Below are 26,126 nucleotides of genomic sequence, written 5' to 3'. Positions count from 1 at the left end.
CCAGTTCAAGTCTGCATCTATGACTTTTCTGGGTTGATGTCCCACAGATCTGCAATCTCTAGAATCCTAAAATCTTCATTACAACTTAGGCTTTATCCTCACAGCTTCACACAATGGCTTCTCTGGGCCTCTTTGCAGGGAATTTGTCCCCATCACACACTGCCTGTAACCTTGGTGCAAACCCCCATCACCTGAGAACTCAACACTCTGCCTGCCTATGAAGCTAGAACTGTGTGGATAATGCTACCAAGTTCTTCTGTCTGTTCAAGACGTAGTGTACGATTCACTTATCAATGACCTTTGTGTACCTTAGTAGCTGAAATTTAGAAAACACCTCCAGGCAGTCTTTTTTGAACAGGAAATTGTTTTATCTTCAGTAGCATGCTCAGTTTAGGCTCTCTCCTTTTAAGTAAATTTGTATTTTCATAAGTTGGAGCCTATAATATGTGGAGTCTTGCATTTGGGAAATTATCCTGGTAATTTAGGGCACAATTTAAGGTTTCTCTTGAAGACTTCCTACCTATTCCGTCTGAGCATTTGGGAGTGGGAGTGGGGGTGGGGGTGGGGTAGTGGGGGCGTGGGAGGGTGGGGATAGGGGGCGTTGGCGCCAGTGTGAACACTGGGAGGGTAGGATTGGGGAGGGAGCTGTGGCCAGGATGTAAAACAGGTAGATGAAAAAAAAAAAAAAAGAGGGCTGGTCTATTTAACAGTTGTAGCTAGTTTTCAACACCTCCCTTATCTGCAACTTTCAATTTATTGACAGACCTTTCCTCAACAAACTGTACATTTTTCATAACTTTCTGCTTCATATTCTGCCTTCTAGGATTCTTTGCCAGAATATAACAGGAATGGACCCCAACCTGGTTCCTGACAGAACTCTCACTCTCTTTTGAAAACTCATGAGTTGGGCCCCCATTTTCCATATTTCTCTTGCCGTTCCGGTCTTCCAAGCACCAGTTAGAACGGCCTAATTATTCTCTGCTTAGGATGGTCTAGGGCTTCTCAAGCCCATAGCTCCAAGCTCTCTCATACTTCCCATCCCTCCCCTGCAAAACAAATCAAAAACAAGAAACAAACTGTTTCAAAAGCCTAAAAGTACATGATCAGGTTTACCACAGCGATGACCTCACTCCGCGCCATTTTCCACTGCTGTAATCAGATACCAGACCAAAGGAATGCAAAGAAAGATGGGTTTGTTCGGCTCACAGCTTGAGGACATGGTCCATGAGTGTGAGGGGAGCCGTGACAGTGACAGTGGCTCTAGCTGTGGTGGCAATGGCTTGGCAGCAAGTAATATTTCATCAGCAGGCAGGGAGCAGAGAGAGGTGAATGTTGGTTCTCTATTTGTTCACCCTCTTCATTGGCTCTGGGGTCCCAGTGCATGCAATGGTACCGCCCACCTTCCTGGTGAGTCTCCCCACTTCAGTTGAACCTCCCTGGAAACACCCTCATCGACACACTCAGAGTTTGTCTCCTAGGTGATTTTACGTTTCAGCAGTTCAGTCAAGATTAACCATCACACCTTTTATAGGAGAAAAGTAATACGCAGCTTAAGGAGGACTTGAAAAGGACAAATGATTGATTCTTTTCCTTTAACAAGGTAAAAATAAATGTCTATCACTACGACACTTCTTTCAGAACTTACTGTGAAAACCTGTTAAAAGTAGTATCAGGAGAACACGCAAGAGAATAGTTGACCGCCGGCATGACAGCCACGCCAGAGTGTAAGGACAATGCTTCTTTAACCATGCTTGTATGGATGCTTTAAGGACAAGAATGACTTCAATCAAAATAATGCGTAAGTGTGAGGAGGGCCACGTGCAAGCTGTATGAGTCTTCTGCACTTAAGTGTTCTTATTTGGTTTGGCTCTTTGGCAGGGGGGATCACCCAGCTCCCAAATAAATCACTCACGGAGGCTTATTCTTAATTGTAAATGTCCAGCCTTAGCTTGGCTTGTTTCTTGCCAGCTCTTCTTAACTTAAATTATTCCATCTGTCTTTTCCTCTGAGCTTTTTCCTTTTCTTACTTCTGTTTATCTTACTTTCATTCTTACTCTGTGGCTGGCTGTGTGGCTCTGTGGCTGGGTGGCTGGCTCCTGATGTCCTCTTCTCCTTGTTCTCTTGCTCTTTCTTCTTTTTTCCACCAAGACTTCTCCTTCTTATTCTCTCTGCCTGCCAGCCCCACCTATCCTTTCTCCTGCCTCGCTATTGGCTGTTCAGCTCTTTATTAGGCCAGCAGGTATTTTAGACAGGCACAGTAACACAGCTTCAGAGTTAAACAAATGCAACATAAACAAAAAGTAAAACACCTTAAAATAATATCCTACAACACCTCAGTGACTATGACCCCTAAATGAGCACACACAGTCTTGAGTGCTCCTATCGAAGGAATGGCTGCATTGCCAAGGACTTAGCCTGCCTGGAGCTGACGCTCATAAGTCACATTTCATTTGGCTGAATTTAATTTTCATAACTCTATGAGAATGATATTTAAACTCCATTTATACAGGTAAGAAAAGTATAATCACAATATTTAGAGGGAGAAATCATTTTCTAAGACTTGTTGGATAGTGAATGAAAGAGCCAAGCTGTTATTTAAGAGTCCCTTTCCAAAAAAGTTTTTCCAGTCTCAATCAACAAAACTCTTTGAAATACAGTATTATTACCCATCCCTCTTATTTCTAATTACATACAAGTCACAGTTACAATCCATAAAATTAAATTTGTTTACATTTTAAAAATCCAATTATTACCCAATTTTAAGCTAATATTTATAATGAATGAAAGTATTTGTAATTAAATATCATTTTACAACTTTCTTTGGGTGGGTAATCCATTAACTTTTTTTAAAAATATTTCTTTCACATTTTGGAGATTACAATATAATTATATCATTTTCCCATTTCCTTTTCTCTCTCCAAACCTTCCCATATATGCTTCTTTGCTCTTTTAAATTTATCACTTCTTTTTTCATTCATTGTTGTTGCATACATATATGTATACACACACAAACATATTCCTAAATATAACCATCTCAGTCTGCATAATTTTACTTACATGTATGTTTTCAGGGATGACTATTTGGTATGGATAAGCACCTGGTATGTTCTTTCTCGGGGAAGACTATTTTGCCCACTCTCAGCACTCCTTGGTTGCCTGTAGTTCTCTGTGTTCGTGTGGTTAAGGCCTCGTAAGATTCCTCCACATCTATAGCAGGTCTGTTAGCGTCATTGTTGTCTAGCTCATGTTTAGGCAGTCATGTTGGTAAGACAGGTGTAGCTTCTGACATTTCTAGGAGACACAGTCTCAGCAAACTCTCTGATCCTCTGGCTCATACGTGTTTCCACCCCTCATTGGCAATGACTGTTGAGCCAGCCCTAGGTGTGGAAGTTGTATGACCTTTATTTTTATTTTCTGCTTTCCCGCCTTATTTATTTTTCTGTTTTCTTTTCTTTTATAATTATTTTCTATCATTACAGTAACTCTGTAAAGGAGGTTATAACAAATTCATGAACATCCATAGGCATATGCCTGTATTTCCCTGAACTAGATGAATAAATAAACTCCAAAAACAAAGAAAAAAGTATTGGTCCACACCTTATTAGATCATCAGCTTCAGGTTGTTGCTGGGTTTTCTTTTGATTTTTACTCATAATGTTTTGATGAGCTCCACTGAATGAGTCATCCTTCCATCTCACCCAATACAACAGATACTAGCCGATAACTATTCCAAAGCTTAAAAGTAAGTGACTTAGAGATACTCTTTTAGTCACAACCTCTCTCTTTCACCCCATCAGGCAAAAATGCCAATGTCCATATCTTCTACACAGGTCCACCTTCTTCAAGCTACGTGATCTCTACTAGCACCTTGAAGGATGTGTCAATCAACTTGGCAGGTTGCCTTGGGAATTATACATCTATAGGACTAAAACCAAGCCTAATGGTGAGTTCATTCCTATGCTTTGTGTATAATACAATTCTACATTCCCTATTCTTTTTGGTTAAGAATGAGACTATCCCTTAAGAACAGAATAGGCCAAGGTTTATCCTACCACTCCCTGTGGATCTGAAGGTTAAGAGTCAACACCTTTGAAACTAGTTCCTATTATGAACAATTACTTGGTCTCACCAGCTCCACCTCCCTTGCTGTGTTGAGCTCATTGTAAGCTTGCAGGAAGTCCCTTTCAGACTGAATACAGTTTTCCCCATGCCACTCCCTTGACTCATTTTCAAGTTCTGTTGTGACGGGTGTAACCAATAATAGCAATAAACGTATGCTAGGATAATAAGATAGGAAGCATTCAAACAGTTTGTGTTAAATAGGCACCTATTTGGTTAAAAAAAAAGACTATTGATAAATACTCTAGGAATTCAAAGATGTAGGAGAAAGAGCTTCCTTTTAGAAGAAATCGTTGTAAATGGAAACAGATAGCTTTTCAAATCCTAGAGGTTGAGGCAGGAGGATAACTGTTACTTCAAAGACAACATTGCCACTTATTTGGTCCAATATGACTTCTCAATGTATTTTAAGTCAAAAACAGTAGCTGAGTAAAACAGAAATATTGTGTTCATGAAGGTAGCATTGAAAGAATCATCTGTAATAGAAAATACTCAAAACACTCCATATTAGAAAAGCAGTTTCAGTATTATTGATGAACCCACTCAGTGTAATATAATTCATCTTTTATTATATAAACATTAAATTGCCAGAAACTGATAAATGTAGGTACTATTTATTGAGTTTGAAATTATATTAAAGTAAGTTAGAAATATGATACTCTAAGAATTAGAAATCAGAAGATTCTCATGAAATAACATTATTAAAATACAATGTAAATTTTTATACCATGACAATATTGAAATGTGTTGAAAAGGTCTGTAAATGAATAATGATGTTGGCAAGTAAATGAAAAGTTTTCAGTTAATATGTTTAATTTTTCTGCAAATATGTTTAATTTTTAAAATGTATCTCATTCATTTTATTCAAAACACTAAGTGTAGAATCAGGCATAAGACAAAGGGTCCTGGCAGTGTTATCTAAACTGCACATTCAATCTTTCTTTTTTTTTTTGGAGACAGGGTTTCTCTGTGTAGCTTTGGAGCCTGTCCTGGAACTCACTCTGTATCCCAGGCTGGCCTCAAACTCACAGAGATCTACCTGCCTCTGCCTCCCAAGTGCTGGGATTAAAGGCGTGTGCCACCACCACCTGGCTGCACATTCAATCTTAAAACGTGTGACTGATCACTTGTTAGATTGAAGCCCTGTAAGTTGGCAATTGCCTATCAATTACATATAAGATAAAGTCAAGAGCCTTTTCTAAGAACCTCTTCAGCTTTCCGTTTCAGAAACTCATGAAGGAATACATTTTGTTTCTGCCTTTTTTATTTTTGGTACTAATACCTGAATCTAGGACTGCATGAATGCTAAGTAAATGCTTACCAGTGACTTAGACACCTAGACTAGCTTTTCCTCCTCAAGTCACACAATTGGTGAAAAAGTTAAGACTGGAATTCAAGTTCTGATACCAGTCTGATTGTATTCCATTTCAACTCTTCAGCATTTATTATTTCCTAGGAAGTAATCCCAGTATAGCCATCCAACTTTACCAACATATCAGACAGAAATGCCTTTCCATACTATTCTTGCCTCTGTATTTTCTCAGATTCATCTCCTCCCTGTAAACACTACTCCTAATCTCAAATTCTTCCCCTAATCCTCCACTCATGTGTACTCTCTTTTTCTGCTTACTTATCTTCTAGTATCATTGGGCTAAGATGCTTTTTCAGGAGACAATATTTAGAATAAGAGTAGGCATGTTTTAATTTCAACTTTTATACTCACTTATCCCATAACGTGTGTCCTGTCTGCTCAAGTCCTTCTCTGTATCTCTGTTTTACAGATTAAGAGGGGGGAAATATTTTATCATAGAGAAAAGCATATTCAGAGGAGGTGCCTGCCAATGTATGGGACACATTTTCTGATCATCCTTGAATTTCTCTTCTGAGGAGTGAAGCTTACAATAATAAGCAGATAATAAGCACGTCCTCCTGAATAAAAACGACTGTGACATGTGAAGTGGTCACAGGATTGTGAAAACACCTCCCACCTGTAATCATGTGTATTCATAATTTACCAGAATAACTGGGATTGTTTCTAATTTGTGAGGTTTTCTGGTCTCAGATTCTGGTCCACAAGTCACACTATTGGTTCAAGTTGATTCTTTGAGACTTGTTTTACAAGTTAGGTTTTAATTACATGGGATTTCCTCCTTTGGCTTCAGGTACACATAGCACGAAAGAGTCACTCAGCTGAGTGGGAATCTCAGAGCAGTTGGACACTCAGAAGAAAAGACCTCATCTTTATTCAGGAGTAAAATGTATAGGTAAGGAAGATCTGCTTTTGCCTCTATAGCTTTACAAGTTTGACTGTGTCTTAAAGCATGTGAAATACATAGATGTTTAAGAATTTGGGGCTGTATAAAGCAATTACAGTCACTTCTCTGAAAACTTGCGTGAAGCTGTTGGGGATTGTTTAAGTAACATGCCTAATGCTGTTTAGCTAGCACGCCTGGCTGCTTCTCTGTTTGGGGACATTTTTTCAAACCAAATGAATAAACCTAAGGAGATGATTTAGCATTACTACATTCTCTTTAAAGAAGGAAGTATTTTATTGGTCATGTTTCAGTCTTCAAAAACTGAACTGTGATTATTAAAACATAATCAGTAAAAAACTTGCTCTGTTGCTTTAGAGCTTTTTGAAAATTAACTATTTTGATTTCTACTGGTGTCATCACTGGCTACTGAATATGTCATGAACCCTAAGGTTCTTTCTAAAAAAGTAAAGGCAAGAGTTCTCTATATTTTATGCAATAATGATATTTCAATTTTTTAGTAAATATTGCTACTACTATTTAAGAAAATTGTTATTGCTCCAATTTTCCTTCTGGTTGATGAAAAATTATTTTCATAAACTTTTACACAAAAAAACTGTCTCATAACCAGCCTTCAGACGGTACTTAATTAACAAACTTATTTAACAACCTTCCCACTAAGTTAACAAACTTAGTTAACACAATGAAAATCATTGCATAAGTTTATATATATTCTATATATTGCTTTTCCATCAGCATAGAAGAAGAGACAGACCACCCTACCTGGCAGGCTATGTTAAAAAAAGGATCAATTAAAGCAAGAGTACTGTTTAGGTATAAGTGCAGTAGAATTGTTCTTTAGAACATTAGAAATAGAAGAATCAAAAATCAAAATCATGTTGAATAACAAAAACTCATGCACAATTATATCTATTTGAGTATACCTATAGATATGTGGGAAATAGGTGGCAGTCTACATTTCAAACAATAACATAAAAATAAATTACTTCATATTTCTCTTGGAAATTTTATTTCCACAGACTGTACTTTTGACTACATATTGTCTCTTAAACAAGCTGTATCTACTGCAATCATTTTTCTATTTTTTTATTACCATGAAATATCTACAATCAATAATTATGCAAAATTGGCTGAATTCTGAAACGTGAGAAAGTATGGCTGGGAAAGAGTGCACGCCATCAGCCTGAGTAAAGCTAAGAACTTCCAGGGTGTGAGGAATGTGCTCATAAGGCCTAGGGAATTCTTTTTATCAAATTCCAATTTCCCAATTCTTCTACTTACTCTGAGAGATCAGGGCATCAAGTCAGGTGGGGAAAAGGGAACAGATTTTTTATAATATATTTTTAAGTAATTATATGCAACTTTTACCTAAATTTAGATGTATCCTCAGGTAATTCTGAATTATTTTTGTTTGACAATGGGTTTTCATGGAAGATTTGTTTGCTCTCTTATACAAATTACACTCTCAGATTTCATCCAAGCTGCCCTCTCCTGAATGTTGCACACATGACTTGTTCCTTTGTTCATGTTCTTGTCTCTGAGGACAGAAACCCTTGTACAGACCCTAGAACCTAAACAGTTGTGTTGTGAAATAATGGTTACTGATTTAAATTATGTGGTTTTTTCAGAATTTCTTAGGTCCACCAAGAGTATTCATACCCACCAGATAACATAAAAACCACAAGATGAGGCTGAGGTTTAGAAAATAGGACGAAGGTTTAGAAGTTGACATCCAGAGCACAGTTAAAAGAAAGATTTAAGATAAATAAGCATCCCATGAACAGACAAGTCTTAGCAGAACCCATTCTTCCCTAACAAACCATGTTTCCATTTTCTTCTTCTTTGTTACTATTAATGATACAATTAGCTGAATATCGAGAAGTGCCAAAGCCAATCAGATGCCTTACATTGTAACAAGCTCCTGAAAGAACACTAGATAAATTGAAAACAGGATCGCAAAACATGTGTTTTTCCCTTTGTCTATTGTTTTCATTCTGGTTTGTGACTTGTTGTTTTAGCTTGCAAAACTCATGCTTAAATCTATGAATCATTAGACAGAGGGTATATTTCTTTATGAAAATTAGGCAGGTAGGCACCAATACACGGGACCCATCTAATGTTGGTATGGGATGGAGAAGTGGTGATGTCGTTATAAAATGTAGAAACATCTGCTCCGATTCATCATCCAGGATTATATATTTTATAGCAAATCATTTCATGTCTATTTCAAATTTGACCACCAGAAACCACTCTCAAGATATTTCTTTAAAATTTTGATTTTTTTTTCCCCTGAAACTTAAGCTGCTCTGTAACTCCTGAAATCTGTGTTTGGCTCCACTAGAGTAAGTCTGCCTAACTTTCACATTTCAAGGAATTAAGACATACAAACTTTGTTCTTTGCTGGAACATTATCATTAGTATAAAGATATACAGAACTAACTTCAGTTAAAAAAAAGTCCTTCCCTCCTCCAACATTTCTGTTTTGAACAAATTTCTTTATTTCTCATCTCCTACCCTTAGTAGCAAAACTCTTCTAAAAAATTTTATAGATATACAAATACTTTCTTCCTTGTGGTTTTAATACTATGTAAGCTGGTTTTGAAGGCAATTAGTAGTCCTGAAGACCATAACCATTTATTTAAAAGCAAAATAGTTTTCTTCGTTGAAAGTAGGCTAGTTAGTTATGGCAAAATACGCCATACTTAACTGTCTTATTTAATAACTCCTTTGTGGTATTTGCCTTATTATTCCTTATATTACACTTCATATACTCATCACCTGAACATATATGTTATTTTGAGCACCTAATTCATTTGTGAAACTATTAGATACTAGATATACAGAATTAGAATGAAAGACCTGTGCCCTGTTCTTGTCTTATTTATTGGGAGAACAACCACTAAAATATTAAATAAGCAAATCACTATCCAATTCTAATTATAGTAATGTCACAAAGGAAACTTTCAGGGTTTTGATTAATTAAGATTAATGGAAGCAACTGTGAAACATGTTTTGTGGAAATTTCAGCATACAAGGCAATATTTATTGAAAATACCAACCTTATTGGCTAAAAGACTGCCATATTAGTGACTGAGAATTTTTAATTTAATTTTTGTTAGTAAGAAGACACTGAAATGTGTATTGCCATGAAAACCTTATCAATCTACATGTTTGTGGAAAACTTCCCTGAAGAAGTGTTATTTAAGCAGAAACTTAAAAGCATACAGAACAGATTTCACTGTTCTTTTAAGGCCAAATTAAAGATTTGGGTTTATATCCTAAGGGAAGTGTAGTGCTAGTAAAGATTTGTGAACAGAAACATTATTCTGCTAGAGTGTTAGTATATGTTGTGGTTTGAAAGAAAATTGCCCCCAAAGGGAGTGTCACTATTAGGAGGTGTGGCCTTGTTGGAGTAGGTGTGACCTTTTTGGAGGAAGTGTGTCATTGTGGGAGTGGGCTTTCAGGTATCCTATGCTCAAGCTACGCCAGCAAGACAGTTCACTTCCTGTTGCCTTTGGATCAAGATGTAGTTTCTTTTCCATTTTTCAACTCCTTCCCCAGCAACATGTCAACCTGCATACTGCCATGTTCCACCATAATGATAATGGACTAAACCTCTGAAATTGTAAGTGAGCCACTCCAATTAAATGTTTCCCATTATAAGAGTAGTCATGGCCATGGTGTCTCTTCACAGAAATAGGAACCTTGACCAAGACAGTACACAAAGACAACTCTGGCTCCCTGTAGAGAAGAAGACACTTGTTGGGTAAATCTCTCTTGGTGAATTGAGCCCAGCTGAAGGCTGGTTCAGTATTTAAGAACATGAAAAAGGGTGAAAGCGCGTCAAGAGAAGGTTGTGAGAATTAGAATGGATAAGATAAATACCTCATCTTGGAAATATTGATGCTAAATGCCAAGTGGAGATATGTGAAGATTACAGTTGGACATTACAGTCAAGAAATTATGCACACATCAGTGTTTCTTAAAATATAAACTTTGGTTGTCCTTGTCTGTCCAAATCTTAAATGTAGATTTTTTAACAACACAACCAGATCATGAATGGTACAGATGACAATTTGCAATTTCCAAACTCCTTCTGTTCTTATGCACATGATTGGCTTAAGTTGTAACTAAAACTGTCTGAATTAGATCAGCTGGAGAAAATAAACAGCATGAAACAACACTAAGCAATTAAAGATGAAGCAATGAGAAAAAGGTATTTAAGAGATTGAGAGAAGGATAGAAAAAGAAAGATAAGAGTATTCTAGGAAAGGACAGCTGTGTGAGCATGTGGTTCTCAGTCTACGCTGAGCAGAAGAGTTGCCCATGACTCTGATGGAGAAATAGACCACAGAGTAGGCCTTCAGTGTCAGATTGCTAAGGCAATACAAATACGATGTCTGATATAAGCAAGCCATGTGATACAAGAATACAGACACCCATCAGCCAGAATCACGGGTTTGGAATGTAACTTTTCTTTTGCATTGAATACTACATATATCTTATACTGATCATTTGCTCTATTTACTACCAATCAAAGTCCTGTTAATCACAAAATTGGAGGGGGGGGTGCTTTCATGAAAGTGCACGATTTTATGACAGTGAAATACTTAGAAGAGGCTATGCCTAGACCTTATCCAAGTGAGACACGAGTGTTTAAAAACAAGGGCAATACCTCAGCCATCTTCTATCACACTTCCAGTGTCTGGTAGAATGTTACATACAAGCACTCAGTAGCTATTGGTGCTTCCAACATTCATTAATAAACACTATACTTATGAAGTACCTATCACACACTGGGTTACAAAAAAATAAAGCTTCATAGAAAAATCTGAGGCAGACCATCAAGGGGCCCAGTGCTGACCTTTGCAGTTCCACCTTTCTCTCCAAATACCAGTTTCTTCATCTGTGTGAGAACAAGGAGATACTTTTGAAGTTCCTTTCTGTTGCCAATATTCTGTCATTCTACAGAATGCTACTAATCATTCAGCATGTTGTTGTGAAAAATACTATGCTATACAATTGCATTTTAGCTTTTGTCAATTAAATAATTTTGTAAAAAAATGTTAAAAGTATTTTTAATTATATATCAGTTCTATTGCATGTTAAAATTATAACATTTCCAACTAAAACTAGGATTTACATAAAGGAAAAGATAACATGTACTGTTTATTGGACATATGCTGACTTCTTCGTACTTTATAAACAGTATGTCATTTCATCATCACAATTCCTAAGTAATCATCCTCTTTTATTTTTTAGTTTTTGCACAGGGAAACTAAAGGTCACATTCTAGTAGTCAAATAGGACTGTGTGACGGCAAAGCCCATAGCTGTCACAACTGAACTTTCTTTATTACCTGTGTAGTAATTAAAGATCTTGAGCTTTATATGTATGGCTTTTCATATGCATTTCTGTTTTACATAAAAACAGAAACAATTGAATAAACAGATGCATTGTTTAAGAAAATATGAAAGAATCCCTTTGATACCTGGTTTTCCACTCAATGTTAGAAAATGTGGCAGAATCGAAGAGTGGATGAGGCTTCATTTCCATCACATACATCCTGTACAGGCTCACTTACTGAAAACATAGGATGATATGGTAGGAAACAAAGCAGTCAATCCTGCGTTTGTTTTTTGTTTCCTTTTGTTTTACTATACCAAACCCTAGTATAGGGCCAACCAAGAACCAAATACTATCTATCCTAGTTGATTAACAAAAATTTTAACTCATTTATCCTTATACAACTTGACGTTGACTCTTGCTGCCTCTAATTAGCAGATAAGGATATTAAGGAGTTAGGAAATTTCCTAGGTTCACATAACAGGTAAATGATAAAATCTGGATGTGAATCCAGTTAGCTTAGACTCAAGTCTAGATTCTTAAGTAACTATAATGTCTGCCTCCGTCCAGCCCCCATTGATTTTACAGTCTAGTGCAGGACAATTGAAGAGATGGAAAAACTAGTAATTGACATGTGAGCAGACAGACATGTTTTCCTTATTTAAGTAGCATTTAAGTTATCATTATGAATAGAATATGTTTTAGCAGATTACTCTCCCCATTCTTCTCCTCCACTTCTATTACATACTCCTGTTGGGAACATAGTGTTGACAAAGCCTGGGAGCCTGGACTAGAGATGGGAGCATCCACTTCATGGAAAGTTCACGGAACCAAGGAGGTCCCTTCAATGTAAAGGAATGATGAGAGAAGCAAGTGTGATAGTCTCCAGAAACCTCAATGATTCTTTATCCAAATGACACGGAAGAAAAACGAAGTCCAGAGAAGGGATTTCTGTGTGTCAAACAGGTTGAGATGATCATAGTGGTCCCCTAAGACCCCATGAAAACTGCTTCCCAAGATAAAGGAACATCATGCAGCATCTCTCATGGGGTCTGAGAAAGGGTAATTTTTGCAAAGGCCTTGGAATCTTTGTTTCATAAAGCATGGAACTCTGTTCATTTCATTATGAAGATAACCATCCTGGGAAAATGATCCAGAGCAGCCCAGTTATTTCCTTTGCTTCTGAAAACAATACAAGATGGTACTTAAAAATACATTCATGAAAGTAAATATTACTTAAAAGTATTTGAATTGGTTAATCTTAGGCATGGTCGATGATTCACTATAAGCTACCTTTTGTTTTGTCTATGAGAACAATGGCCATTTACTAGATAGAATAATTAAACAAAATTAACCATGGAAAATACATATGGGGCTCCATCTCAGCTCTCCTCCCTTAGTTATAGGTAGCAACTACCGGTCAGCTGTTCTGAAAGAATGGTCCCAATCCATTTCTATCATCTCCCTTGACTTATTTCACCCAATATATTTTAAACTATCTTTTCTAATTCAAGATTTTTGTCCATGAATTTTTACAACTAAAACTTGTACATTTAATGATCTATACCTCAGTCTTCCTCCTACTCCATCATTCATAGCATTTCACTTCCCATCTCTCCATTGCTGACCCCAACACTTTAAACGAATTTAAAGTGCTTGCCATATACTCTTCTATTGAAACTAAATAAGATTAACCTCTTGACAATTATCAAGAACATTTTTAAATCTAGGTCTATATATGACAATCAAGTGATACTGGTGAATACACACATTTGCAGCAATACTACCATTGTCCTGTATTCATTCAGAGTACCGATTCCTCATCTCTTTGGGACATACTTTGTAGAGACAGTGATGAATGGAAAGGAATACAAATCTCATCACTATGACCTGAATGTAGACACCCCTAACCCTTCTTCCCTTTACTTTCTATAAAAATTAAATTATACATCACTTTATATTAGGGTTAATATATTTTAATGGAGCAATAAGATAAAGCTTTGAACTCTTTTAGTGATCCAAAAGCAGAAGGTTGTCTATTGGATGATTTTAAGAGACAGAGAACTCATGTGTGTCAATAAAAATCTCTTCATTTTGTCTTTGAACTTCTGTAGTCCAATTGTTTCTAAAATCTCTGCTGTAAAATAATGTAATACTTGTACATAATTTGGAAGCTCCTTGGAGTGGAAGAGTTTTGCATCCAAAGTCACTAACTTAAAATATACATTTTAGTAGATAATTCAAATATATATTAAAATGTAAGAAGAACCATATGAAGTGACTGCTTTATAAAGCTTTAAGATAGCTGCCTTCTTTGGGAAGATTGATTCTCAATTGTCTAAGAAAGTGCCATATTGATTTCCAAAGTGGTTGTACAAGCTTGCATTCCCACTAGCAGTGGAGGAGAGTTCCCCTAGCTCCACATCCTCTCCAGCATGAGGGGTCTTCAGTGTTTTTGATCTTAGCCATTCTGACAGGCGTAAGGTGGTATCTCAGAGTTGTTTTGATTTGCATTTCCCTGATGATTAGGGATGTTGAGCAATTCCTTAAATGTCTTTCAGCCATTTGAGTTTCCTCTGTTGAGAATTCTCTGTTTAGTTCTATAGCCCATTTCTTTTTTTTTTTTTTTTTTTTGGTTTTTTCGAGACAGGGTTTCTCTGTGTAGCTTTGTGCCTTTCCTGGGACTCACTTGGTAGCCCAGGCTGGCCTCGAACTCACAGAGATCCGCCTGGCTCTATCTCCTGAGTGCTGGGATTAAAGGCGTGCGCCACCATCGCACTGCTTATAGCCCATTTCTTAATTGGACTGTTGGGCATTTTGATGTCTAATTTCTTGAGTTCCTTATATATTCTGGATATCAGTCCTCTGTCAGATGTGGGGTTGGTGAAGACCTTTTCCCATTCTGTAGGCTGTCGCTTTGCCTCGTTGACCGTATCCTTTGCTCTACAAAAGCTTCTCAGTTTCAAGAGGTCCCATTGATTGATTGTTTCTCTCAGTGTCTGTGCTACTGGTGTTATATTTAGGATGTGATCTCCTATGCCAATCTCCCCCAAGATCCAGCTATACCACTCTTGGGCATATACCCAAGGAATGCTCAATCATATCCCAAGAGCACTTGTTCAACTATGTTCATATCAGCATTGTTTGTAATAGCCAGAACATGGAAACAACCTAGATGCCCTTCAACTGAAGAATGGATAAACAAAATGTGGTATATATACACAATGGAATACTACTCAGCAGAGAAAAACAATGACATCATAAGGTTTGCAGGCAAATGGATGGATCTAGAAAAAATCATCCTGAGTGAGGTAATTCAGACTCAGAAAGACAAACATGGTATGTACTCACTCATAGGAGGATACTAGATGTGGAACAAGGATGACTGGACTGCTACTCACATCACCAGGGAGGCTACCTGGAAAACAGGACCCCAAGAAAGACATGAGGCTCGCCCAATGACGGAGAAATGGAATGAGATCTACATGAACAGCCTGGACATGAGTGGGGGTAATGAAGGGTGAGGGTCGAGGGAAAGAGAGCTTGGGGGAGCAGGAGATCCCAGCTGGATCAACAACAGAGAGGGAGAACAAGGAATAGGAGACCATGGTAAATGAAGACTACATGAGAATAGGAAGAAGCAAAGTGCTAGAGAGGCTCACAGAAATCCACAAAGATACCCCCACAACAGACTGCTGGCAATGGTCGAGAGACAGCCCGAACTGACCTACTCTGGTGATGGGATGGCCAAACATCCTAAATGTTCGTGCTAGAAACCCCATCCAATGACTGAGGGATCTGGATGCAGAGATCCATGGCTAGGCCCCGGGTGGAGCTCTGGGAGTCCAATTAGTGAGAAAGAGGAGGGTTTATATGAGCGAGAATTGTTGAGACCAAGGTTGGATAAAGCACAGGGACAAATAGCCAAACGAATGGAAACACATGAACTATGAACCAATGACTGAGAGGTCACCAACTGGATCAGGCCCTCTGAATGGGTGAGACAGTTGATTGGCTTGGTCTGTTTGAGAGGCATCCAGGCAGTGGGACCAGGTCTTGTGCTCATTGCATGAGTTGGCTGTTTGAAACCTGGGGCTTATGCAGGGATGCTTGGCTCGGCCTAGGAGGAGGAGACTGTACCCGCCTGGACTGAGTCTACCAGGTTGATCTCAGTCCTTGGGGGAGGCTTTGCCCTGGAGGAGGTGGGAATGGGGAGTGGGCTGAGGGGAAGGTGAGGGGGGCGGTAGGGAGGAGAACAAGGGAATCCGTGACTGATATGTAGAACTGAATTTTATTGCAAAATAAAAAAAAAAGATAGCTGCCTTCTAATATGGAAGTGTATAGCAAAAAAAATTTTTTTGTGTGTACTTAGATAGGAGTAAACGTATTCTCTAAGCCAGATGTGCCGTGTTTTCTTTCCTGCCTTGGGCAAGTCTCAAAGTAGAACTTTCCTAAGCTCTGAGAACACTGTGTACTTTTAAAGTGCTAGGCCATTCAGATATAAATGTTTATGTGCTCAGATTAGTTTGAGAACAGGCGCAGGAGGGAAGGAAGGAATAGAGCTGAGGTATAGTCACAGGACGGCAGCTATTCTAGCATCAGCAGCCTGAGTGTAACTGTGAGTCTTTGATTCTCCTCTGTAAGATGAATTGCTAAACGGTCTTATTTAATAAAAAAAAAACAAAAAACAAAACCCAGAGCCAGATATTGGGGTAAACACTGAGAGATCAGAAAAGCAGAAAGAAGCCAGCCACATTCTTACCACTTGGAAATTCTCAGCCAAAGAGACTTCCTGTATACCCACGCCTATATGCCTTTCTGTTCTGCACCTCACATCCTCTCTCTGCCCAGCTACATCACTTCCTGTCTGTCTGTGCAGACCTCCAGACCTCTATGGTTAGTGCTGGAATTAAAGGTATGTGTCACCATGACTGGCACTGTTCCCCAGTGTGGCCTTGAACTCACAGAGATCGGGATGGATCTCTGCCTCCTGAATGCTAGGATAAAAGGAGTGTGCGACCATTACCTGACTTCTATGTGTAATATAGTGGCTGGCTTTTTCCTCTGATCCTCAGATAAGCTTTATTAGGGTGCACAATATAGTGAGGGACACAATATGCCTACTCCTCTGGCATTTTCTCCATTCTGACATGTGACAGGTGAGGGAAATATGTGCTTCACCTTTGGAGGTCTTCCGGGTTCATGAGCAATCTCTAATGAACTGTTAGTGACTCCACCTAGTAAAAGATAATGCAAGCAAGTGGAGTGGGAGGAACATTATCCTAAGAGTTAAGAGCTTTACATTGTGTAAGAAGAAAATCATCCCAAATCGTTGACGCTTTCACTGTTTTGTGTAACAAATTGCTTACCATCAACATTAACACCCCTCCCCCACCCACCACACATTTAATATCCCTCTTGGAGCTGTTGCCTGCCAACTGGCCTGGAGTCCTGAACTGAAAGGGTTTCTGAGTCATTTTTCTGTCTCTGAAGTTCAGTCCACCTTCATTGTCGATTACTTGCAGAAACCTTGACAATTTTGTTATTGTAATTTTCAACAGTCACTTAAAGATAAATTTGAATAGTTTATATATTTAGGTGTGCAATTCAATGGTCTTTAGTACAATTTTGTGTATGCAACTCTCAACAAAATCAGATTTCAGAAGTTTTATCCCAAAAGACACTTAAGTATTCAATATATTCATTTCCAAAAGAAGCATTCTTGATAACTAAATATCACATACCATCATAAATATTCATAATTTTCAAATAGCAGCAAAATGAGATTGATGTCTGTAAAGGTGAAAGAACATCTTTTTAAAAATAAAAATAAGGGAAAAATAAGACTTGTCTATTTGAAAACTAAATCCAGATAGAAAAGAAATATTACTTGAGACGTCTTTGGAAACAGGCAAGGAACAAATCTCCAGTCAAGTAATCATTTTTTTGCTTCGAAACTTGGCAGACTTCATGTGTTTCTCTTTCTAGAATTCAGAAATACAATACTGACATTGTACAACAGTGCCCTCTAGAGTATATGCTTTGTTCCTTCTGGCTAACCAATCAATTAGGCTGTAAGACAGCCTGTGTCAGGACTTTCTGAACACTGGGACAAGTTCTTTGACAACAATAGAGACAATGAGGTAATTGTACCTGTCACTTTAAGAACTTATAATAACTGGCGCTGGGGAGGTGGCTCAGTGGTTGAGCGTTTGCCAAACAAGTGTCAGCTTCAAACAATTGCTTCTCAGTGCCTAAGTAAAACCTGGTTGGCACAGTAGTTTCACCATAGTAAGCAGAGACAGGGATGCCCAGGACAAGCTGACTAGCTAGACTAGCAGGAATTCCAGATCGTCAGCTTCCTTGTAAGACCCTGACTCTGTATGTAAGATGTAGAGTTATAGAGAAACTCACACAAAGCTGAATCTGATTTTCCATAGATATGTGCATGCACACATGTGAACACAAACACCCATGTACACATACCACACTTGCATACACATGCAAAAATGTACGTGACTTCTAGATACATCCACATGAAATACCAAGATCTTAAAGTTCCAGAAGTGTTTCTGTTGGCAGTGTTGCTTTCAGACCACCCAAGTAAGCTTTGTTTAATGGTACAACTCCTTTATCAGAATGGTACTGTGTCCATTTGCAAGCACAAACTTCATGGTATCACATATGGACAAAAGGACCTACTATCTGTACAACTCTATAGTATCATTAAATATAGCCTTCTTAGAAAAACAAATGCATATTGCAATAGAGCGGTAAGAAAAACGTATCTTAAAATCATTAAAGACTTATCACAGAAACATTAAGTAGTCTTTAGATGCCTTCTGTGAATAAATATACAACTGACTCTATAATAAAATATGCCACATGTTGAGTGAGGGGCAATTTGAAGTTCTTATGATACTGTGTCCATCAATAGTCTTTCAGTAGTCTACAACATCTTCCCAGGTAAACCACTTGCTAGGTGAGGCATAAGTTACAACATGGATGGTTAGATAGAAAGATAGATAGATAGATAGATAGATAGATAGATAGATAGACAGATAAACAGACAGATGACCTATCCCTACTTAGTCTAAAATATCATAAATAACAAAGGTCAAAAACAAGTATCTGGACATTTTCATTTTGCAAATGATGGTTAAAAAACTGTATCAGACTCAGAGAAGACCTGTCCTTTACTAAACAGAAACAGAGGAGGACTCGATTGAAGGGTGGGAACAATAAATAATTTTATTTAAAAGAAAAATTGCATCAGAACTCTGATTTTAAAAGGAAGAATGTCCAAATTTATTTGAATAAGCCTTCCACAGCCAAGGAATGTCCTGTCTTCCAGTTTATTATCACCAGAAGGGGGACAGATCAATGCCATGACTATATTGATGTGCTAATACATGATGTGCTACAATAGCACTTCATTTTTGTATTATTATTTCAAAATTCCGTGGCTGGGGCTAGAAAGATAGCTCAGTGGTTAAGAGAACTTTTTGCTCTTTCAGAGGATCCAGGTTTAGATTTCAGAACTCACATGGTCGTTGCAGGGAATCTGATGCCCTCTTCTGACCTCCACAGGCAAAACACTCACATATATAAAATAAAACAAATTCCCAAATAAAGACATGTCTTTGGTATATGTGGAATTCTTTTATCATCTTTTTAATATCATGAGTGAATTGTTCCTTAGCCAAGGTCTTTCTCTGAACACTTCTTGAACAGGTTGAATATTAAGAAACCAGAGCAAGTGACCTTGTCTTTTTCTTGTCCTGTGGATGCTACCTTGCAACTATCAGCCATGGGTGCATGGTCTTGAAACTGAACACCATGCCTTCAATTAAATTGTAGAGTTTAATGAAAAGATATTTGAAGTTGATATAGAAATCAACAAACAATCTATGACCATTAATATCTTATTAGAAGATTTGGGAATGGATGATGAAGGAGATGATGAACCTGTTCCTTTACTACCAAATCCAACAATTTTTAGTTAAAATAAAAATGTCATTCAAGTGGTACAGCCCTCACGAGGATGGCTCTTCTCTTCCTGGTGATGATGAGAACAAAGAAAAGCAGACAAATGATAAGTCTGTTTGGGACCAAGAAGTCATGAAAGTTGACTAAGGGATATTTTTGTAAACTTATTCTGCTGCAACCTACTTAGACATCAAAGGTTTGCTTGATGTTACCTGCAAGACTGTTGCCAATGAGAGTAAGAGGGAAGCTCCTTAAGATATTTGGAAAACCTTAAATACCTAACATGTTATACTGGAGAAGGAAGCCCGGCAATACAAAGCAACCAGTCTTGTGAGGAGAAGGGCTGTGCCTGATACCAACTCTAGAAGGATTGTTCCAACTGCTAGTTGTGTTGCTGTGTTAATAATGGTCACTGTTAGAGAAGAGTCAACAACACATTTGCACATAGTTGGAGCAGCACAGCCCGGTCCTCAATACATGCAGTTCCAGCACACGTCAGCTCTGTGGCTGCTTTTCTTTTGCTATGTATCAAAGTTTCTGTTTTTCTTGACTCTAAATAAAAGTGAACTGCACATTCTTGCCAGGAAGTGGAGTTTGGGGCTTTCTTTCTCTCTTTAAAGTAATTTCTGCCTAGTCCATTGTCCGGTTACCTTCAGTGAACATTTCAAAGTCAGCATTGTAAATAAGACAACTTATTGTAAGCACTCTGTCACAGAATTAACAAAGGATGATTCCTATGCCTTAGTCAGAAGCAAGAAAAAGACAAGCTAAAGTTTGAGTGGGTTGTTAGGATGTGTTCTGGCCTCTGGAGTGAGGCTACATCACTGTTGTTGGCATGCTTGTACATAGCTAGGTTCCCTGAATGGCCTTGAGGACTTGTTTTGTCTTCATTATTTTTATTTTTAATCTTCTCAGCTTTGAATGTGTTGTCTGGAGTCTTAGTCTACCACCTGGTTTGTGGAGTTGGATTTTGTTTTTGCTTTTTAGAGGGGGGATGTAACTAAACAATTTGCTAGCTTTTCAGTTTAAAAACACACTTCAAAAGGAAAACAAAAGCCAGAGCAATGGGACACTGTCTTCTAAAATAAAGACTTTACTCATGGGTTAGTAGGAAATTAGATTTACCCTAGCCTTTAAGGAACTTTTAAAGCAATGTAAGGAAGCACACGATAAAATAAGCAAACTGTATAGGTATCAGTAAGCTACAGTTCTCTTCAGAATAATAAAGTACAATTTTAAATAGGGCGGCTATGAAGATATTGAGATGTCAATCGAACGATGACTGAAAGTAGGCAAGAGTGCTCCAGGCCAAGGGAAGAGCCAAGCCTCCACGCTAAGGAGTGCCTAGTGTGCCTAGCCAGGAAGCCCAGAGGGGTGAAGCAGAAGAAGCAAGTGAAGTAAGAAATGACATCAGAATTACAAGGAAATACAGGGCTGTATCAGAAATTCCTGGATGTAGTGACTCTCCAGAGAACTCAGAATTAAGAGGAAAAAACATTTCAAGACATATATCCAGAGTTTTCCAAGATACTGGAGAAACAGAATTACATCAACAAATTAATTGTTGGAGAAACAAGAAGTAGCCAGACAGTGGTGGCGCTCGCCTTTAATCCCAGCACTCAGGAGGCAGAGCCAGGTGGATCTCTGTGAGTTCGAGGCCAGCCTGGACTACAGAGTGAATTCCAGGAAAGGCGCAAAGCTACACAGAGAAATCCTGTCTCGGAAAAAAAAAAAAAAAGAAAGAAAGAAAAAGAAAACTAGAGGTATTAAAATATACAAAATTTGCTGACATCTTTAGTGGAGTGATCAGTATAGCTCAGAGGTGATGTAGCTTTCTTCCTAGACCATCTCACTCAATTCGATATTTCTTTCCCTTTCTTTTTGTCCCATCTCCCTCCTGTTTATTTTTGGTGGAGAGGAGGAATTACTACAGAAGTAGCACCTATTTGAAAAACAAATAAGAATGAGTATCCAGGCTATAGCTAAGAACTAGTAGGGGGAAAAAATCTATAGAAAATTAAACATTTGACCTTAGGTTCATTATACCATGCCCTAAGTACATGAGATAATCCCCTACTGACTGATGGTTTAATGAAGTAGGTGTGGTCCTTCAATCCACTGTTTAAATAACCACATACCTAAGCACTGAGCGTGAACATTTAGTTTATTTTCATTCATCACTACAAGTTATTATATTAAGAATTAGCATCTGCTAGTAAAAATCTCAGACCAAAATTCATAGTTCCTTCATTTCATTTGGTAAGCCACAGCAAAGTTTCACTTATCCTGGTTCATGTATCACTAAAATTTTAGTCTCATGTGTAAATAGGACCATGGTGCTATGTTTTTAAATATTAATTCATGGCTGCTTAAATTTTATACACACACTGTCATAACTGGGTTGTGTTTTAATGTGTTACTGGCCACTTTCATCTAGAAGTTTATATAATAGAATCTTTATTTTTATTCCAGTCAAATTATTTTTAATGTAGTCAAATTTGGCCTCTCATACTCTTTTTTAAAGCTTAAGCCTTAACTTCAAGATAAGAAGGCATAAAAGATACTTTCTGTCCCAAGACCTTCTCAGCTTTGACTCACTGTGGTGAACAGGGTCTAAAATATTGCTTTATTTAATAATTATTTTTACAAGTCTAAGGTATATCCCTCAAAATGAAGAATGTAGATCTAGGGAGTTGGCTCTGTGGGTTGGAACTTGCTGTGAAAACAAGAGAATCAGCCAGGCCTGGCTGCACCTGCCTGTAACCTCAATGCTGAAGCGGAAGACAAGTGGATCTCGGGAGTCTGCTGGCCAGTGAAGTGAAAGCGTAGAGCTTCAGATTCCATGAACAACTCAATAGAGAGTGATAGAGGGAAGCACCTGAAGTCCTCCTCTGAGCTCCACATGTGCATTATTGGGTGTGTACCTGCACACATCAAATGATATATACATGCACCACACACACATAATTAAAAAAAAAAAACTAGGATGTAATGAAAACATTTTCTTAACTGCTATAAAGCATCTTGGAACACACATCTATTATATAATAAAATAATAATGATATTAGAGTGTGGAGAAGCATGCCAAAGAACTTCCAGAATATGAAAAGAAGTCATTCAAAACGAAAACTATCCTGTGCATCAAATGAAAGGCACTTATCTCCCTCCTAAGAGTAAAGCAATTTGTCTATTGTGATCATACACTGAATTCCAGAAAGCCAAAATGACCAGCCTATGAAGCAACAGGACTCATATTCCAAGGTTCACGGGTAACAAGTATTCATTAACCATCATCAACTCTCTTTCCCTTAACGTCCCTCCCTCTTCATCTCATACACATATGCGTGCACACACATGAGTAGACATGCACAAAAACACATATACATAGTGTCTTTATGAGAAGATTAATTCTCCAGACAGCTTCTGCAAGACACACTTGCACTGCTATCTAGCTGTACAGTTTGAACAGTGTTCTGCGTTACTGTCTAGCTGTGCATTTTTAATACTATCCTGCATCGCTGTCCAGCTGTGCAGTTTGAACAGTGTATAAAATATGTAGCTTTCCAGTGGAAGACTGGGGGATAAAGTGAAGCCCATGTTCCCTGCCAAGCTGTCTGCCTCAGAAGGGAGCCACAATGCAGCCTAAAGGACACCCCTTTAAGGAAGTTGAGTTTTTTTAGTTCTCCCAAAACATATAGGCCCTCACATTTCCTGCCTCTGCATCTTTAAGTGTATAGAGTGGTTTACATCATCAAGAAAACTAAATGAATTTAAGTGCAATTCAAGATAAAAAAGAAGTGAGAATACAAATCATTAAAGGAAAATAGATTTTAACAGCATGATACAGATTTTTCATTCAAGTATAGAATTCTTCTCTTCCATATGAACTGAGAATTCTCTACTAAGCAAATACATTCAACAAGCCATGACTCTGGTGATGGCTGCCATCAAGTTACACAATCCTAAGGAATGCTGCCTTCTTTCTTTTTACAGAGTATTCTGTTTACTTAAGGTTATCAAAAGAAATGAAACAAAAAACAAATGAAAGAGTTCAACTAGTAAAACAGGAAACAGAGAGCCCATTCCCACAAAGAAGATTCTCTATTTTGATCTGTTTTAAAGTTTAGATTCCAAATGAGACTTTGTTTAAACAAAGAATTCTTTAACTTAAAAAAAGTAAAATCTAAACCACTTCATTGGATAGTTCCCACTGCCTGAATATGGCAAAAACCTACCTGGAGTTGAGACTGACTAAAGTAAAGTCTCTTCATTTGGACATAGCTCTTATATTCTTCACAACTCTAACATGTAATATAAACACATTTTATTTGTATATTCCATAAGAGAAGTTCTGTAAAGTATGTTTGGATTTTCCATCTTTTAATGTCAACAATAGAGGTAGCAAGTGTGATGAGTGTTAATGAAAACATATAATTAGCAGACACTCTCCTCCCATCTGATGTGGACCTTGGCAAACTGAACTTGACAAACCCGGATTCATATGACAGCTCTGTCACTTACTAGCTGAGTAATTTAATCCCTAAGCCGCTGTTTCCTCATCCATAAAGCACATTTCTTTTATGAGAATTAGATGAGATGATGTAGGAAAGCCCAGGACAGCACAGGCACATAGTGAGTATTTAATAGTTGGTAGAGATTGTTCCCTGATTTAAACCTCTACTCATCAGCGTTCAAAGCTACAATGCACAATGTGCCCTCTAATTTTTAAGAGTCTCTCCAAACTACTGTAAAATTATTTTTGAAATCTTTTTTGTAGAGTCTTTTTTCAATTTTCCCATTAACAATGCTTGTGTAAATTCCATGGTCCTGCGCTAGTCATAGAACATAGACTAAGAAAGAACATTCAGAGATACTTTTCCTGAGCAAGTATTCAGTGAGTGAAAACTGGCAGAAATGCCTTTGTTTGATGTGTGAACATGTAGAAGAGAGGACAAAAACATATCAAGCCTTATGAGACTAGATGAGGGATAGCAGTGTGGAGCTTTATTTATTATCCAATGGGAGCCACACATATTCACAGCATACAGAAAGACATCCCACAGCACTTCCCCTTTTCTGTCTAACTAAAAGGGAAGGTTTTAAATTTAACATAGTAAAATTATATATAACAAAACAGTTATCAAGCAAGAATTACAGTTATAATGTCTAGTCTATTTATGTTTGGCAAAATTAAAGAAAATATTCTATCATCTACCCTATTTTTGTGAGTCTACAGTTTCATATCTAATTTACCTTTTACCATGACTAAGGAAAACTATAATTATAACAATCTAGTCTTTAACACGATCAAAAACCCCAGAATGATATTGTATTACCTGAGTAAACAGGAAGTGCATTGCAAGCAACTTCTATATTTCTAGAAATGACAGAGACATCTGGCTGCCTGGACAGTCATCCAAAGTTCCTCTGTAATGTGGGGGCATCTATCTTCAGCCTACACACCTGGTGTAGCTTTCAGTGAAGCAGGAAATTTTAAGGACTGTTCCACCCATTCTGGCAAAGTTCATCAGTCGCTTCTCCCAGTGTCTTGTAGAATATCTGGCAGTTTCTTCTCTGAAGCAGGAACCTGAAGGACCATCTTGCCTTGCAAAGTTCAGTGGTCACGTTCCTATGGGTCCTGCATGTCCAGCTTATACAGCATCCTGTCAAGCGATTGAAGGAAGGGCACTTTTATGCCCAGTGGCTAACTTTTGCTCCAAAGAAAACAAACTCCATAATGAGTTTCTTCGATGCCCATCATCCTCTTTGAAGTAATTGGTGCTGTCAGGAGCAGATGTGTCTCATTGTTCAGAAAAGTCTAAGTTCTTAAAACATTTTAAATGCCATATTCTGTAGGTCTTTGAAATATTTGAAGATTACCTACCTAATTGAAATATATCTATGTATACCTAGAAAACTAACATGACTATAAGTTTGATTATCATAGATGACTAATTATGAATCTGTCTTTCTTAATTATACATTACAATTTTAAAATGAATTGCATAAACATACCTTAAACAAGAGTAGTAGAAATATATACAGTATAACAAAATTAACTTTAAATTTGTATCAATAAACTAAAATCCATAGCAATGTAAAACATTTTAGACAAGTTGTTTATTCAATAATCTACCCTTTTGTCCTATCATATCTATAATATATCTCCCTTTTTTCTTTCAGAAAGAGATTGACTATGACCAATAACAATTTGTAGCCAACCCCTAAACAAAGACAAACATCCATTATCCATTTTTGGGGAATGTGGGTATAGTTTTCTAGGCTACTTCCTGCTGATTGGGGACACTGGTAGTCTTTGGGAAGACAAAGGAAATTTTAGAATTATGGTCAAGTCCTGACTAGAGTAGTCTGTGAGGCTGTATTTTCTGAGCCAGTTGC

At 37.7% G+C, this 26,126-nt stretch overlaps 1 protein-coding gene across 1 annotated transcript in view; it reads left to right on the top strand.

Moving 5' to 3' along the window:
- Positions 1–1,217: 1,217 nt before the first annotated feature.
- Positions 1,218–26,126, top strand: part of LOC131920420 (transmembrane protease serine 11D-like) — a 63,922-nt gene continuing 39,013 nt past the window's right edge. Inside the window, exons 1-2 of the mRNA XM_059274752.1 lie at positions 1,218–1,290; positions 3,798–3,943. Coding sequence (XP_059130735.1) covers positions 1,218–1,290; positions 3,798–3,943 — 219 coding nt within the window. The remainder of the gene's footprint in view (positions 1,291–3,797; positions 3,944–26,126) is intronic.

The sequence above is a fragment of the Peromyscus eremicus genome, chromosome 10, assembly GCF_949786415.1.
Source record: "Peromyscus eremicus chromosome 10, PerEre_H2_v1, whole genome shotgun sequence".
NCBI lineage: Eukaryota > Metazoa > Chordata > Mammalia > Rodentia > Cricetidae > Peromyscus > Peromyscus eremicus.
Note: the sequence above shows the minus strand (reverse complement) of the source record. Positions and strands in the feature narration are given on the sequence as shown.